General features: G+C 39.8%; 2 protein-coding genes across 2 annotated transcripts; both read right to left on the reverse strand.

Moving 5' to 3' along the window:
- Positions 1 to 1,393: 1,393 nt before the first annotated feature.
- On the reverse strand, positions 1,394 to 5,335 carry LOC133014953 (transformer-2 protein homolog beta-like). Its single transcript, XM_061082165.1, has 8 exons — positions 5,303 to 5,335; positions 3,857 to 3,990; positions 3,588 to 3,747; positions 2,999 to 3,187; positions 2,782 to 2,897; positions 2,522 to 2,662; positions 2,260 to 2,330; positions 1,394 to 2,058 (listed from the first exon to the last, which is right to left on the reverse strand). The coding sequence occupies exons 1-8, from the start codon at positions 5,333 to 5,335 to the stop codon at positions 2,048 to 2,050; spliced, it is 855 nt and encodes a 284-aa protein (XP_060938148.1). The 3' UTR covers positions 1,394 to 2,047.
- A 583-nt stretch (positions 5,336 to 5,918) lies between these two features.
- On the reverse strand, positions 5,919 to 12,670 carry senp2 (SUMO specific peptidase 2). Its single transcript, XM_061082432.1, has 17 exons — positions 12,370 to 12,670; positions 11,587 to 11,648; positions 11,403 to 11,515; positions 10,993 to 11,059; positions 10,789 to 10,870; positions 10,466 to 10,634; positions 9,430 to 9,536; positions 9,250 to 9,332; positions 8,882 to 8,930; positions 8,720 to 8,801; positions 8,466 to 8,618; positions 8,248 to 8,379; positions 7,591 to 7,815; positions 7,360 to 7,439; positions 7,190 to 7,274; positions 7,010 to 7,105; positions 5,919 to 6,921 (listed from the first exon to the last, which is right to left on the reverse strand). Exons 1-17 carry the CDS (start codon positions 12,546 to 12,548, stop codon positions 6,859 to 6,861), a joined length of 1,827 nt encoding a protein of 608 aa, XP_060938415.1. The 5' UTR covers positions 12,549 to 12,670; the 3' UTR covers positions 5,919 to 6,858.
- Between the last annotated feature and the right edge of the window lie 501 nt (positions 12,671 to 13,171).

Raw genomic sequence — 13,171 nt, forward strand, 5'->3', positions numbered from 1 at the left:
GATGGCACAGCGGAAGTGTTTGGACGGGGACGGCTTTCTGATTGGTCGGCCGGTGACCTGGAGAGCCACGTCACAGCTGCGTTCAAAGGTTTTTTTTTAAATATGTTTATAGTTTCATTATAAGTATTATTATTATTATTATTTTGAGTTGTAACATTTGTGAACTCACCAAAACACATTTATTTATTTTTCACGGGTTATTTTTCCACGTGTCTGTTGCTGGGCGTTGACATGTGTAATAGTAGTAATAGTATTGTGTAATAATAGTAATACATTACGTAATATTTTACAATATTTATTATCCATTTTAATACTCATTCAATGGCTAATGTGCAATGTGTTCCAATGTATATTCGGTTTCAATTGTATATCATTTCTATTATATTTATATTCATACCTCTTTATAGCATGTTTACTTATTTATCACTTTTACCAATGTGTATTTATTGACTATCCCTTTTACAAACTGCTACCCAGCAAATGTCCTTCTTTTTAGTCTTATTTGGAGTAATTGATCATCAAAATCATTGCCGAGAAAATATTTTAAAGTACATAATGTAAGATGGTTGTGAAATTGTTGAATAATTCAAAACCTTAAAGACAACTTTAATGCTGGGCTCAGTGAAGTTTTTTTGTAAACCTTTAAGCCAGGCCTGAGCCAGTGGAACTAAAATGAGCGTGTATTTGAAAATAAGGTCTATCTATCTTTCTATCACCTAAAAACACAGTATACACATATATTGTATACAGAGAGGCAACATAATGCAAAGTATTGAGTGTCATAAATATCTAATGACTAGAGTTTGAATATGTTGATTAATGTGTGTTACTTATCCTTACAAAAGAGTATTTGTGACATTTTACGTGGATGACAACCACAGAAAACCAACTTCCGCTGCAGCATCATATTGTTTCAAGTCTCGTACGGAGATGTCTACTGCGCATGCGTTTGCGGAGGACACAGGTCCGCCACCTTGTCTGCAGCTCCCCTTATTGTAGCCATTTTAAGTCGATTCACTCCAAATCAATTGGTGTGGATTATGAATATTATCTAAAGGGACTTAACATAGTGACTTGGAAACCTAATGAATTATACAGATGAGATAATAATTAAAAACATCTAATTTGAGCTGTATATTGTAAAGCAGCCAAGAGCAGTTCATCAAAGTTTAAAACATGTCATTTCCTGTAGCCAGCAGGTGGCGCTTCAATGATGAGTCAATATTGATATGTATCTGATCAGGGCGGGACTGTGAATGTGTGAATGAGGTTTGAGGCTGAAAGAACAATACACAGAGGAGTTATAATAAATCCCTCTTTTTTCATATTTCAAAATGAAGCGATGCTGAATACAAGAATTCAGACAAATCATTTTTTATTTGTCAAGGGAAAAAACTTTATATCTTTGATCGGACTTCATGGTTCATCACTGGAAGCGCCCCAGCCTCTAAATCCACGGGGCAAAGTGCACATTACATGTTACTACAGTAAATAAACATATTTACAACCCTCCCCAAATAGTACTTACTATTATAAAGAGATACAATTTGTGTTTAAAACACATCACTGATCAAACAACGTAGGAATTTCAGCTACATACAAACATTAAATTAAAACTTGTGATTTAACTTCCACCGAAAATTCTTCTAATGTAAGACGGTAAGTCTGTCGACTTGAGCCGATCAATCATAAACAAGCCAAAACTTACTTATTTTCTATGTGTTCATTAGCAATAAGGATGTCTAAAAACTGACATCAGAAAATTCATTAAGAATGAAAAGTCATATTATTTGTCGCAGATCTGGAGCATCGCAATTTTCTCGATGATACATTTTAAAACACTATTTTCATTGTTTCTTCCAAAAAGATTAAATCATCAAAAGAGCTGTGGTTCTCTCACAGACACATTTCAGGAAAACTCTATTTCATCTTTAATACAAAGCAACTCCAGCATCTGATAACATGAATAATCAGGTAGATAAACAAGAAAAAAAACATAAAAAGAAACAAGCCATGAAATTAAATCTGTCGACTCTTCTCATGCAGCTCAGTAGTGACCTGTGAAGAAAATGACAAAAAGGATATGAATATATTAAATAAATGTTAGTTCTAGTGGATCCAATAACTTACAATCTGTTTCAATGACAACTAATGTGTGAAAGTTGAACATCTGAATTTTTATAAGAATTGTAAATATATATATATAATATATATTCTAATCGCTTCAGTTGAACAGACAGAAACATGGTTTAAACTTACGAGGCGAGTAGGACCGGGATCTGGATCGAGAGCGGTACCCCCTGCTGTAGTAAGGAGATGGAGATCTGCGCCTGGAGAGAGAAGAAGAAAAACCCATAGCTCCACATGTTTAATATCAATTAGTTTGAATCAGGCAATTCTGAAAGCGGAATTTGGCTTTGAGGATTATTTTAAAAGACATCTGGCTGACTCAATTTCAGTTAGAATAGGTGTTATTAGCAGAAGTGCTATCAATGGTTCAAACGGGCAACAAAGAACCTACCTGTATGATCTATACTCTCTGTCTTCATAGCGATCATAGTCACGGTCGTACTCTCTGTCGTAGCCTCTGTCATATTCCCTCGAGACGCGACGTGACGAACCACCACTGCTGCTGCCGCTGCCGCCTCCACCCCCACCCCCACTAAAAGACACACAGAATTAAGTTTACTGGCAGCCTGGAAGACACCACAGACAGTAACTTCCAGAAAATATCTTGCCTCTAGAAATATATGAAGCTGATGATGTTGGAGAAACACTCACTATGTGGGACGCCCCATGTAGATTCCAGGGGTGGGGGTGTGGGCTCGTTTTGTGATGGAGAAGTCCACTCGGATCCTGCGTCCATCGAGCTCCATTCCATTAGCACGCTCCTTCGCCTGGAACACGACCACAAATAGACTTTCACAATAAAAAACTACTTTCTGTGAAATGAGAACTAACACAATTAATACATGTTACCCCATCTTGTTCTCCATACCTCATTGGAGTCCTCACGATTTTCAAAGTAGACGAAGGCAAAGCCTCGCGAACGACGCGACTGTTGGTCGCACACGATGTTGACGTTACTCAAGGGGCCGTATTTAGAGAAGACATCCCTCAGGTCCCTCTCGGTTGTGTAGAGGCTCAATCCAAACACACCCAGGCAGCTGTTGGGATCTGGGTTGGCCTGTGAGAGAGGAGAATGTGAGAATACTGTGGTGTAAAAAGCTGTTCATAAATACATGTGCATTGTATATGACATTCATTTGATGCATGGGAATAAGCTGGAAATTCACCGAGCGGGATAGAGTAGCAAGCAATGCTTAGAGGTGATAGCTGACAACATTTATGGATTTTCCATGATTTGACAGATTTTGTTTAGAAATTAAATGGTTTGCATTTCAAATGTTCAAGCTTTGGATGTAAAATTCAGAAAGACTCACTGTGCACAACAAAAGGGGTTTCACTCATGATCTTCTCAAATAAAGACACTGGACACCAGTTCACCTCTGTTCAAGTGCTGTGAAGGTTATCCAATCATAAATGTCAGATTCACAAACAGAGCACATATGAAAGGCTCTACATACCCGGTTACCAAGGTGTCTGCGTCGGTTTGACATGGGGGATCGGCTGTGGCTGCTTCGGTGACGGTCCCCCCCGCTACGAGACCTGCTCCTGGATCCACATCGGCGAGAGCGGGAACGAGATATGGAATGGTGCCTGCGTGAGCTTCGGTGGGACCTGGACCTGGGGACAGACGTAAATGTAACACCTACTTCCAATACGCACATAAATAACGGTTAGAGAAATGTAGTTTAAAAATCGACTCATCACAACCAACTGAAGCCCGTCTTACCTAGATTTGGATCTAGATCGAGAACAAGACCTGGACCTGGATCGCCGGGAGCCCTCTTTGGAGGGTGCTGGCGAGTGGCTGGTGGATTTGGCAGAGCCCCGAGGGGATGCACTCCTCGAGCCGGGCCGAGAGTCCTACACACACCGAGGTCAGAATCACTTCACTGAAGAGGGTTGGCCAAAATACAGGAATCAAGGGGTCAGAAGGTGGTGGCGCTCGCCCTCCACTTGATTCTTTCAGAAAGAGATCACCATATTTTTGATGTTCAACAGGTTTTACACAAAATAATGAAATTTGATAATATAAAGTTTTACATGTTAACAAATGTTCAAAGTAGAAATTTTACAATTTAGCTTGAAAATGTGATTGAACAAAAAATAAGCCTAAAACATACGTAAGTATGGACCAGTGATGTGTGTGATTAAGAGAGGAAATAAAATGTGCATGCTTTAGAGACAGAAACAGGATGAAATAGAGCAAATTAGTTAGGAAATTACTCATACCCTGGTAAACTTCTGATCTTAACTTCATTACTTCTTTAACTTCATTACTTCAACAACAACCCCTTCATTTCTTCTTTCTTCTCTTTGACATTATGACTTCTTTTCTCCTCCTCTTCCCCCATTTACCATCTGCCATTACAACACTAGAAGTGGGGACAGATGTTGACCGCTTCTTTTCAGCATCCAACACATTAGCATGCATCAACACCATCAGCGCCAAACATAACAACTTCGCATCTGAAATCGTCTTCCGCCTTTTTCTTTCTTCCAACCTCAACCTTAACAAAGAACAAACAAGGGTGATAAGGCATGATGTTGGTTTCTGTGGAAAACCAGAAAGGTACAAAGAAAACATTTGCAAAAGAACATAGATCAGATGAATACATGTCTGTATGTTAGCTTGACAAAGTCTCAAGAGCTGCAACACAAATCATCTATTTGGTCAATTTATTAGTCTGAGTATTTTCTTGATTTCATCTCAATTATTTGCTTCATTTTCCCAACGCTGAATATTTTCTGTTTTTTAAACATTTGTGAGTTTAACCTCAAGACATTTATTGTAAATCATCATTTTGATTAATCGATTAATACAGGAAACAATTTAACCAATGATGAAAAATAATCAATAGTTGCAGCCTTGGTGGTTTTTAGTGATAATTAACAACCATTCACCAACACTGTTATATCGGTCAGTAATAGAGAGGTGGGCTACACCTGAAGCTGGGCTTTTTCGGCCTCTTGCTTTAGCTGAGCAAACATTTACGCTACGTTTATTAAACTATATTACCTATATACGTTTAATACATCTAGCTAGCAAATGAAGCTACGAACATTCTCACACAGAAGACATGAAGTGCGTTTCCATCATCAGCCCTGCAGGCTCTGCTAAGCTGCCTTAAATAACATCAGCTGAACGTCTTATTTTTAAAGGGGGTTTTCTCACCTGCTCCCTGAACTCTTTCTGGTTGTCACTCATTTTTTTTACGTTGTCTGACAAAAGATGCGTAAAACCCTAAGTGCTAAAGAAGCGTTAACGACAGATTCTACGTGATAGTGACGGATTAACGCGACATAGAGGAGACTGATCGGAGGCGGTGACGGACTGCAGGAGCAAAACAGCTGGCGGTTTCCTGTCAGCTGGACTTTCAGAATAAAAGCGTATAAAAACACTTTAATTTTCTTAACGTAAAATTTTTAAGGGAAAATAAATGTTTAAATTTTAATTAAGAGCAACAACAACATTTGAGTGTTACACTATTACGACTACCACTGATGCAATTGATCTTTGAGTGTAAAGTTTTTATAATTTAGGACTATAGACTGTATTTTAACAGAGAACCAACACTTACCAAAGCTGTGTCATATTAACAATACCTTGGACTTTATGTTGTTGCTTTATGCAAACGCTTAATTTCCTATTGTTTTCTAAACTATTCAAGCTTTAAATGTATTGCTTTAGTATTTCACAAAAACAGAAATAGAGCTGCATGACCTGTGTTAAACCTCTGTGGTCTACATCTCGCTCCATGTGAACCCTCGGAAAAAATATCAAACTCCAATTTAAATAAAAATACTTTATTAAAGGGGAAAAGAAAAATCACATTTTCATGGCATCTCAAACATGCATGTGTGTACAGTAGTTTGTTAAGCAGTATGCTCTAGTGTTTCTCAATGTAATAGCCTTAAGTAGCCTCTTGCATTTTGATCATAAAAAGGTTCACATACTTACGGCGCCTTATGTTAAATACGGGCAACCAACTATCAATGCTCATTCATGGAGGAAAAACAAACTATACACACGCACTCCAAAAACCCTTTCTCATTCAGTCGTCATAAATAATAGCAAAATATATATATTACAAGCATTCAACCATGCATTTGTCTGGAAAGGAGGTATTATAATTAATTATCTCTACGTCAGAGATGTAATTCCACAACCAATGTATTTCTTTGCCATCCACCGTGTTGATCGCAACTGGAAGAGAACAGCCAAATGACATTAACAAATCAGTGACTACAACAATTTAAATAACAAATTTTGAGTCCAGCTCCTCAGATGTGACTTGGATATAATTATGTGTGACTCAGTAATTTACAAAAAACAAAATAAGAGCATGTTGAGCTCAGTGTAGGAGGGCTGAAGGCACTTCAGGCAGTACTTTTAACCAGTAAACCTAACAATCCAAAGTCAATAAAAAAAAAGCTGTTCTGTCAGTAGTGCCAAAGCTTGTATACATATCTAATAACTTAATACTGTCTCCAATTAGAACTCAGAGATTACAAAACATTTATATGTCCCCGACCGGAGAAGGGACATGACCGACTCTTAAGACTAGTGTTTCATCTGCCCGACTGGGTTTGATTTCTGTCCAGTTTTTGGCCCTTTTTTTCCCCTTCACCAATCACCATGTGGTTACTGTACACAGATGTTCCTTCTGTTATCCGTTATTAAAGTCTCTGTTGTACAAGGGTTAACAGACAGGAGATTGCTGTGACTCTCTATAGCAGCTTCTGATGGAGGATTTCCCAAATCATTAACTTCCTGAACAGCGGCATGTGGCACTGAAGAGACACAAGCAGATGACACTTTCAGTTTAGAGGAATAGAATTACAGAAAAGCTATGATATTAGGTGAATATACAGTTCATACCTGTTTGAAGGTGAAAGGCCTTCCTTTTGCGATATAGTCAGCGTATTTACAGGCAAAAACACCACAGTCACTGCCATTTTTCTGCTGGGGAATATCCTAAAGGAAACCACAATTTATAAATTAACCGCACAGGAACGGACATATTGTTATAGTCATGCCCTTCATCCCAGTTGGACTTACTGTGGCCCTCAAGCTTCCTATTGTCCATTTGGCACCTTCGAGCTCTCTGCATTTCTTTACTTTATGCTCCTCTTTAAGATAGAGGCTGGAAAATTAGCACAATGTCAATTACGTAAATAACATTTAAATGGATCAGATAACTACATCTTAAAAGCACAATGGGGACTCACAGTAATTGACTGCAGATGTCATCATGTCTCTGGCCCATTGAGTCATATGACTTCACTGTCTTCGAATTAAAATCAATGACCTAGAACGAGTGTAAGAAGAAACTTTAAAACAGGTTTAATACCAAGTTTTTGATTGACAAATGAACAATTGATGAAAGAATCACAAACTTCAATGAGGAATAGACAGAATACATAATCAATCTAGAGTCAACTAAGGTTGTTCTGACTCACAGCCATCGCCCAGTGGACACCCAGATGCAGAGGGACCAGGACGAGGTCGTAGAGGAAGAGGTCGACGGCTTTGGTCCAGCGCTTCACGGCAGCGTGTCCTGCAGCCTGCCCCCCTCCTCCCCCCCGCAGCTTAGGGAAGAAGAAGGTGCTAAACGAGTAGACTCTTAATCCTGTTGCTTTGACAGAACAGCGCTCCATGACCAGGGACAGGTAGAAGTTCATCACCTTGGCAGAGGAGACAGAGGAAGCAAAATATAATACATGTTGAAAGTAGACATAGGTCACATAACTGACTGCCTTTAATTTGATCAGGAGAATACAATTTGCAAAAACAAAACAATAGGTTGATCTATTGATTTATAATTCATATTTATACATAGTAATATATTCAGTATATTGTCAGCATAGAAGGGGGAATGCTCACTATGTAATGATCACATTTGCATTAACCGCAATTTGGAATTCCATATTTGAGAAAGCAGGTTATGCAACAAACTGTATCCATAGCAACTAGCTATAGTAGCTGCTTCCAACAACAAACAGAACATGTGATTTCAGATTTCCATATTTTACTGGAAGATTCAACCCCTAACCCAGTGAGAAGTGTCAATGTGTAGCAGCTGGAGAAGCTGTGGAGGAATTCTAACTGGACGTTACCTCATCATTGAGCCAACTGCCTTCCTGCAGCGTGGCCAGGTCTCTCTGTGTGATGCGAAGTTTGAAAGCCGCACTTAGGACGAGGTTGGGATCGCTCTGAGCCAACGCACCGCTCACCTCCATTGCCATGTCCTACATAAAAACAGGAAATGCAATGAAATAAACTGTATGGATACACAGTGAGAATAAATCCAAGTATCTGAAACATTTAATCGTACTTTTGTCAGCTTGGGTATGTCTTCATCGCTGTGCCTGGCGTGTGCTGTGAATGCAGTATGTGTGTCAGGCAGACTGACAGCAGGAGACTCTCTGTCCACTAGACTGAGGCGAGACGCTACTTCAGCAGAGAGGTCCAACTCTGCAGCCTGTTTCTGCCAATACACGGCCAGAGGTAACAAGTTACAATTAGGTTTCCATTATAACTGCACGAGTGCTGTGACACTCTGGATGAGAGACAGTGGGAAATAGTTACCTTTGTATTCCTCACAGGTTCTGTGTTCTCAAAGCTGCCACTAAAAGACTTGCTGAAAGTCAGGCCGCCGCCGCCGCCCCACCTGGAGATGATACAGAGAGATGTTATATATATAAATAAAATTCATCGACACACACACATATGAAGAAATAATACACTAACCTGTCCTTAGTTGTAGATGCATTTCTCCATGTAAACATGCTTGGGGCAGCTGTACAACAGACACAAATGTCAGTTCAACGACACATTTTCAATGATGAAAACAAATTTCTGTGAGACGTGTAAAGGATCTGTTTATTTAAGATGTGAGGATGTGACGATCTGCAGCATCTATATTTTCTGTGACAGTAAATTAAATTGAGATTTTTGGCTAAAGCAAAGAATTTGAGGACACAAGAATTGTTAGTTGCTGTCTTGGACTTAATTACATATTACTGGGACTTGTATAGAAGAAATATAAGCTTAACTCAAAACAGACACATTTACAGATTCTACCTCCTTTGAAGGTGAATAATGTCCACGTATCTTACCCGTGTATCCCGTCCTCCTGGGCACCGGCTCAAACGTTTTCCCTGAAGCAGCAGGTTTGTGATCACTCTGTGACAGTGACTCACTGGGAGATAAAGGAGAAAACGATCAGTTCATGTCCAACAGTTAAATGTTGAGTGGATCTTGTTGGAATTTCTCCAAAACTCAACTTGAATACTCACTCCTGTGGTTTTGTTTGGTTGAAAGGCAGTGGTTGACTCTTGCTGTATTTGTCTGTCACCATCTCCAGCAAGCGTCTATAGTGCTCCTTATTATTCTGCTTTATGGCCTGGAGGCAAAGCGGAAACACATAACTAACACAGACAACTGGTACAGAGTCTTAAAGCATGACTTTTGAGCCGATTCTCTTGGTAAATATAAAACTCAAAACTGCAATCTGGATGCTGAGGAGCAGGAGTTATTTAATATAAATTACACAGCAATTTTGCAAGTAGAAGCCAGTTAACTAGACTTTGTAGAACAGACGCCTGAGCCAAGAGACAGAATTTGTGCTTAGTAAGGTTACTTGCTAACGGTGGTTCACTTCCTACTGGGAAAATAGGCAAAGTAACGTATGCTGAACACCTAACCTGCTCCAGAGCAAGTCATGTTTGATATAACAGATCAACTCATAGGAAAGAACAACCTGCTGACCAATCAAGTTTTTTTTTTTTTTTTTTTTTTTTATAAATGACATCCTGATTCGTAGAAGATCCTAACCCGACTGAGCACATTGAATTACGTTTTCGTATTTTTTTCAAATGTCTGTTTGACATTGCAAGGGCTGCAGCTGAACGACTAAAGCTACAATTCCAATTCCACGCAATGGCAACACATTAATTTAATGAAATCCACAAATGTAATTATAACCAGACCTACGTGTGAACCAGTGAAAGGGCAGTGACATTTTAAGCCTATTAAATTACATATTAACACACTCACAGATTTTTTTGTCAGCTGTCCTTCCACATTTGGCAGCAACTGTTGTTTTTAGCCTGGATTATGTGTTAAACTTATTTGTGTTATATTAGTTTGCTCTTCATTTGTAAAATATGCCACTCTGCTGCCAGTAAACTTGTATCATCTACACTTTATAATTTACATGAAATCTTGCCTCTAGTGGCATCAAGGAAACTAAATGTTTAAAGAAGTATTCAAATATACAAACAAATTATATGACCAACATCAATGATTAATACAAAAAATTCAGTATTTCACCTCTTCCACAGTAAGACTGGGCTTGTAGCAGCGGTTGTGACCGAAGCCACTGTAGGTTGGGTCGGAGAGAGTGGTTGCCACCCTCATAGTCGACCTCGGCGGCAGCAGCTGAAGGGAGGCTCTCCTCTCTCTTTCCTTCCCTCTGTCAGGGAGGCCTGCAGGCGTCCCACTGGATTCAAAAAGATTTGACACATAAGCAAGGGAGCTTCTTCAAAAGGTGACACTGTTGAATCATTAACGATAAGGCAGCTCTACAAGTATGATCAGTAGTGGATTAATGAAAAGGTTTTGGTGCAGCTAATATAAAATACTGGACATCTTGCCTGTATTTCCTCATTAGAGGAGGTGAGGAGCTCTGAAAGGGATTCTTGCCTCCCCTGTCATTCACTCCACCAACTGGTTTATCTGTTGAATAAAGACAAAATGACAATGTGATTTAAGAATGGATAACACAATAAGAGTATGGATGAGACAAATAAGCATTAAAAAAACAGTATTTTCCCTCAGGAGTAGCTGCCTCCACTCACCCATTCTCCACTCAGTAGTGTTCATCCACGAAGTGTGGAGCTCATCTATCCCCATCAACGTGACAGGCTGAATTCACAGAGAGATACAACAACAATAAACGATGGAGAAAACAAACATAACAATCGAGCATCACACAATAGTTGGGCTTACTTCCTGATCTTCTAACAACTCTGTGTATGGCTGAATGTGTCTCAAATGCAATTTAATTAAGCATGTTGTGATCAGATTTTTCTTCCCAACTCAACTCCACCCACGTAGGTCTTAGCAGGTTTATTTTGTGTAAAGAATATTCAGTGTTTCTCACCACATGTGGAAAGGCTGAACTTTGAAGTGCTCAAACTGTATTCGTGGTTTTTATGCTCAGGATTTTCTGGTCAGGTTAGAAAATGTGGATCCATGGAACACAAACCTGTGTGTCTTCATAACGTCTGGGTTCCTCACGCCTGGTCGTCAGAGGTTTGCGCAGCCTGAGCAATCCAGCTACCCCGGCCACAGTCTTCTTCAAAAAGCTGATGACTACATCTGAAGCACAGGACAACAAGTTTATACGTCTGGAATCAAAATATTGAGATTGTTCTTAGTTGTAAACAAACCTCGTCTGCGTCTTTTCACCTCTACTGGGTCACTGTGGCAAACGCTGCCTGCAACATCAAGACTGTAACACAAAAATACAAGATTAGACTTCAGTGATTCTAACGACATCTCAATGTTATCGATGAAGATGTGACAACACCTTCAGTTTGTTTCTCTTACAAGTTGCCAGTACATTAGTTACATTTGGCTAAACCTAATGTTGTATATAAATAAATAATTCTGAAGTTGATAATGTTCAGTCCTTGTTTATCTCAACTCTGTTATAGAGAAGTGTTGAATCGCCTTCATCATCGAGGGCGATTTTGATGATGATGAACCTGTAGTTGACGTGATTCTTTCACATTTAAACAAATCTACACTTTCACTACTTTGTATTTTCAAGAGTAATATTGTTAACATATGAGAGGCCTAATATGAAGTAGAGATGTGTGTTAATATGGTTCAGCTCAGGAGAGTTCAGCAGTTAACCTGGTACAGTTGTTGTGTTGTGCTAGCAGTTTGCTAACAACACAACAACTTGGTAACAACAACAGGCGAAATTCAGGATATTAAACAAACAACTTTGCAGTTTAATGTCGCTGATGATTCGCCCTGTTTATCGGTCACTTCATCAATCAATCAATCAATTACCGTCGGTCAGAACTTCAGGTGGCTCACGTCCAACCCGAGTTTACACACGTTTCATAGATTAGCACCCGAAGCCGGTGAGTGTTAACACGTAGAATTGAATCGTTAACACAAAGAGAGGTTACAAACAATAAAGCTTTTCTCCCACCACCGACCTCTGGTAGTTCCGTTTGGCCGCCCTGCCGTGGCTCTGCTGCCGCTGTGCTTCTTCTGTGACGGAGGGTCGCCTGGCTGTCTCCCCGCTCACGTGCCCTCTCCCGGGCCACTCGGTGGGCTTCTGCCCCGTAACGGGCTCAAACAGCGACGAGAGGCCGTCCACTATCCATCCATACATCCCCGACAAATACGAAAGAAGGGAACCGGGGTCTTCCGCGCGGTCCAGGACTGTTTCGCCGCAGAGAGGACGTCAGGCCGACGATGTGCGACACAGACCGCTCCGCCGTTATGTTAGCTTAGCATAAGCATCGCTGTGTTGACGCGCGGCGGGTGTGCGTCACTGACAGCTTCACGTAGGGCGAACGTTCTGTGTGTCGGGGGCGAGCCGCGCGGGCGGAGTTGTAGCGTTGCAGCTGGGTGGAGACACAAGCGGTGTGTGCGGGGTTACAAAACTAACGAACCCCTGATCTAGGAAGTAAATCGCGTCAGAGGGACATCCAGACTCTGATTGGCTGCTGCGGAGCTGCTCAGGTCATCACTGCTGCGTCATAATGGTAAAAATCAAGACATGAGAAATGTTGTCATTTATAAAAAATATTTTAAATAAAATTCAACTGGAACACACAATTGACGAAATTTTTTTTTTTTTTAAAGAAATTTCAGATATTTTTCAGTTATTTAAATTAGACTTTAATTATATGAATTAAATAAATGTACATTTATTGCAGTCTCACAACAAAAGGAGACTATATACAGTATATAATATCTAATATTCATATGACAAACATAAAAATATACTCT

The sequence above is a fragment of the Limanda limanda genome, chromosome 12 (assembly GCF_963576545.1).
Source record: "Limanda limanda chromosome 12, fLimLim1.1, whole genome shotgun sequence".
Classification (NCBI taxonomy): Eukaryota; Metazoa; Chordata; class Actinopteri; order Pleuronectiformes; family Pleuronectidae; genus Limanda; species Limanda limanda.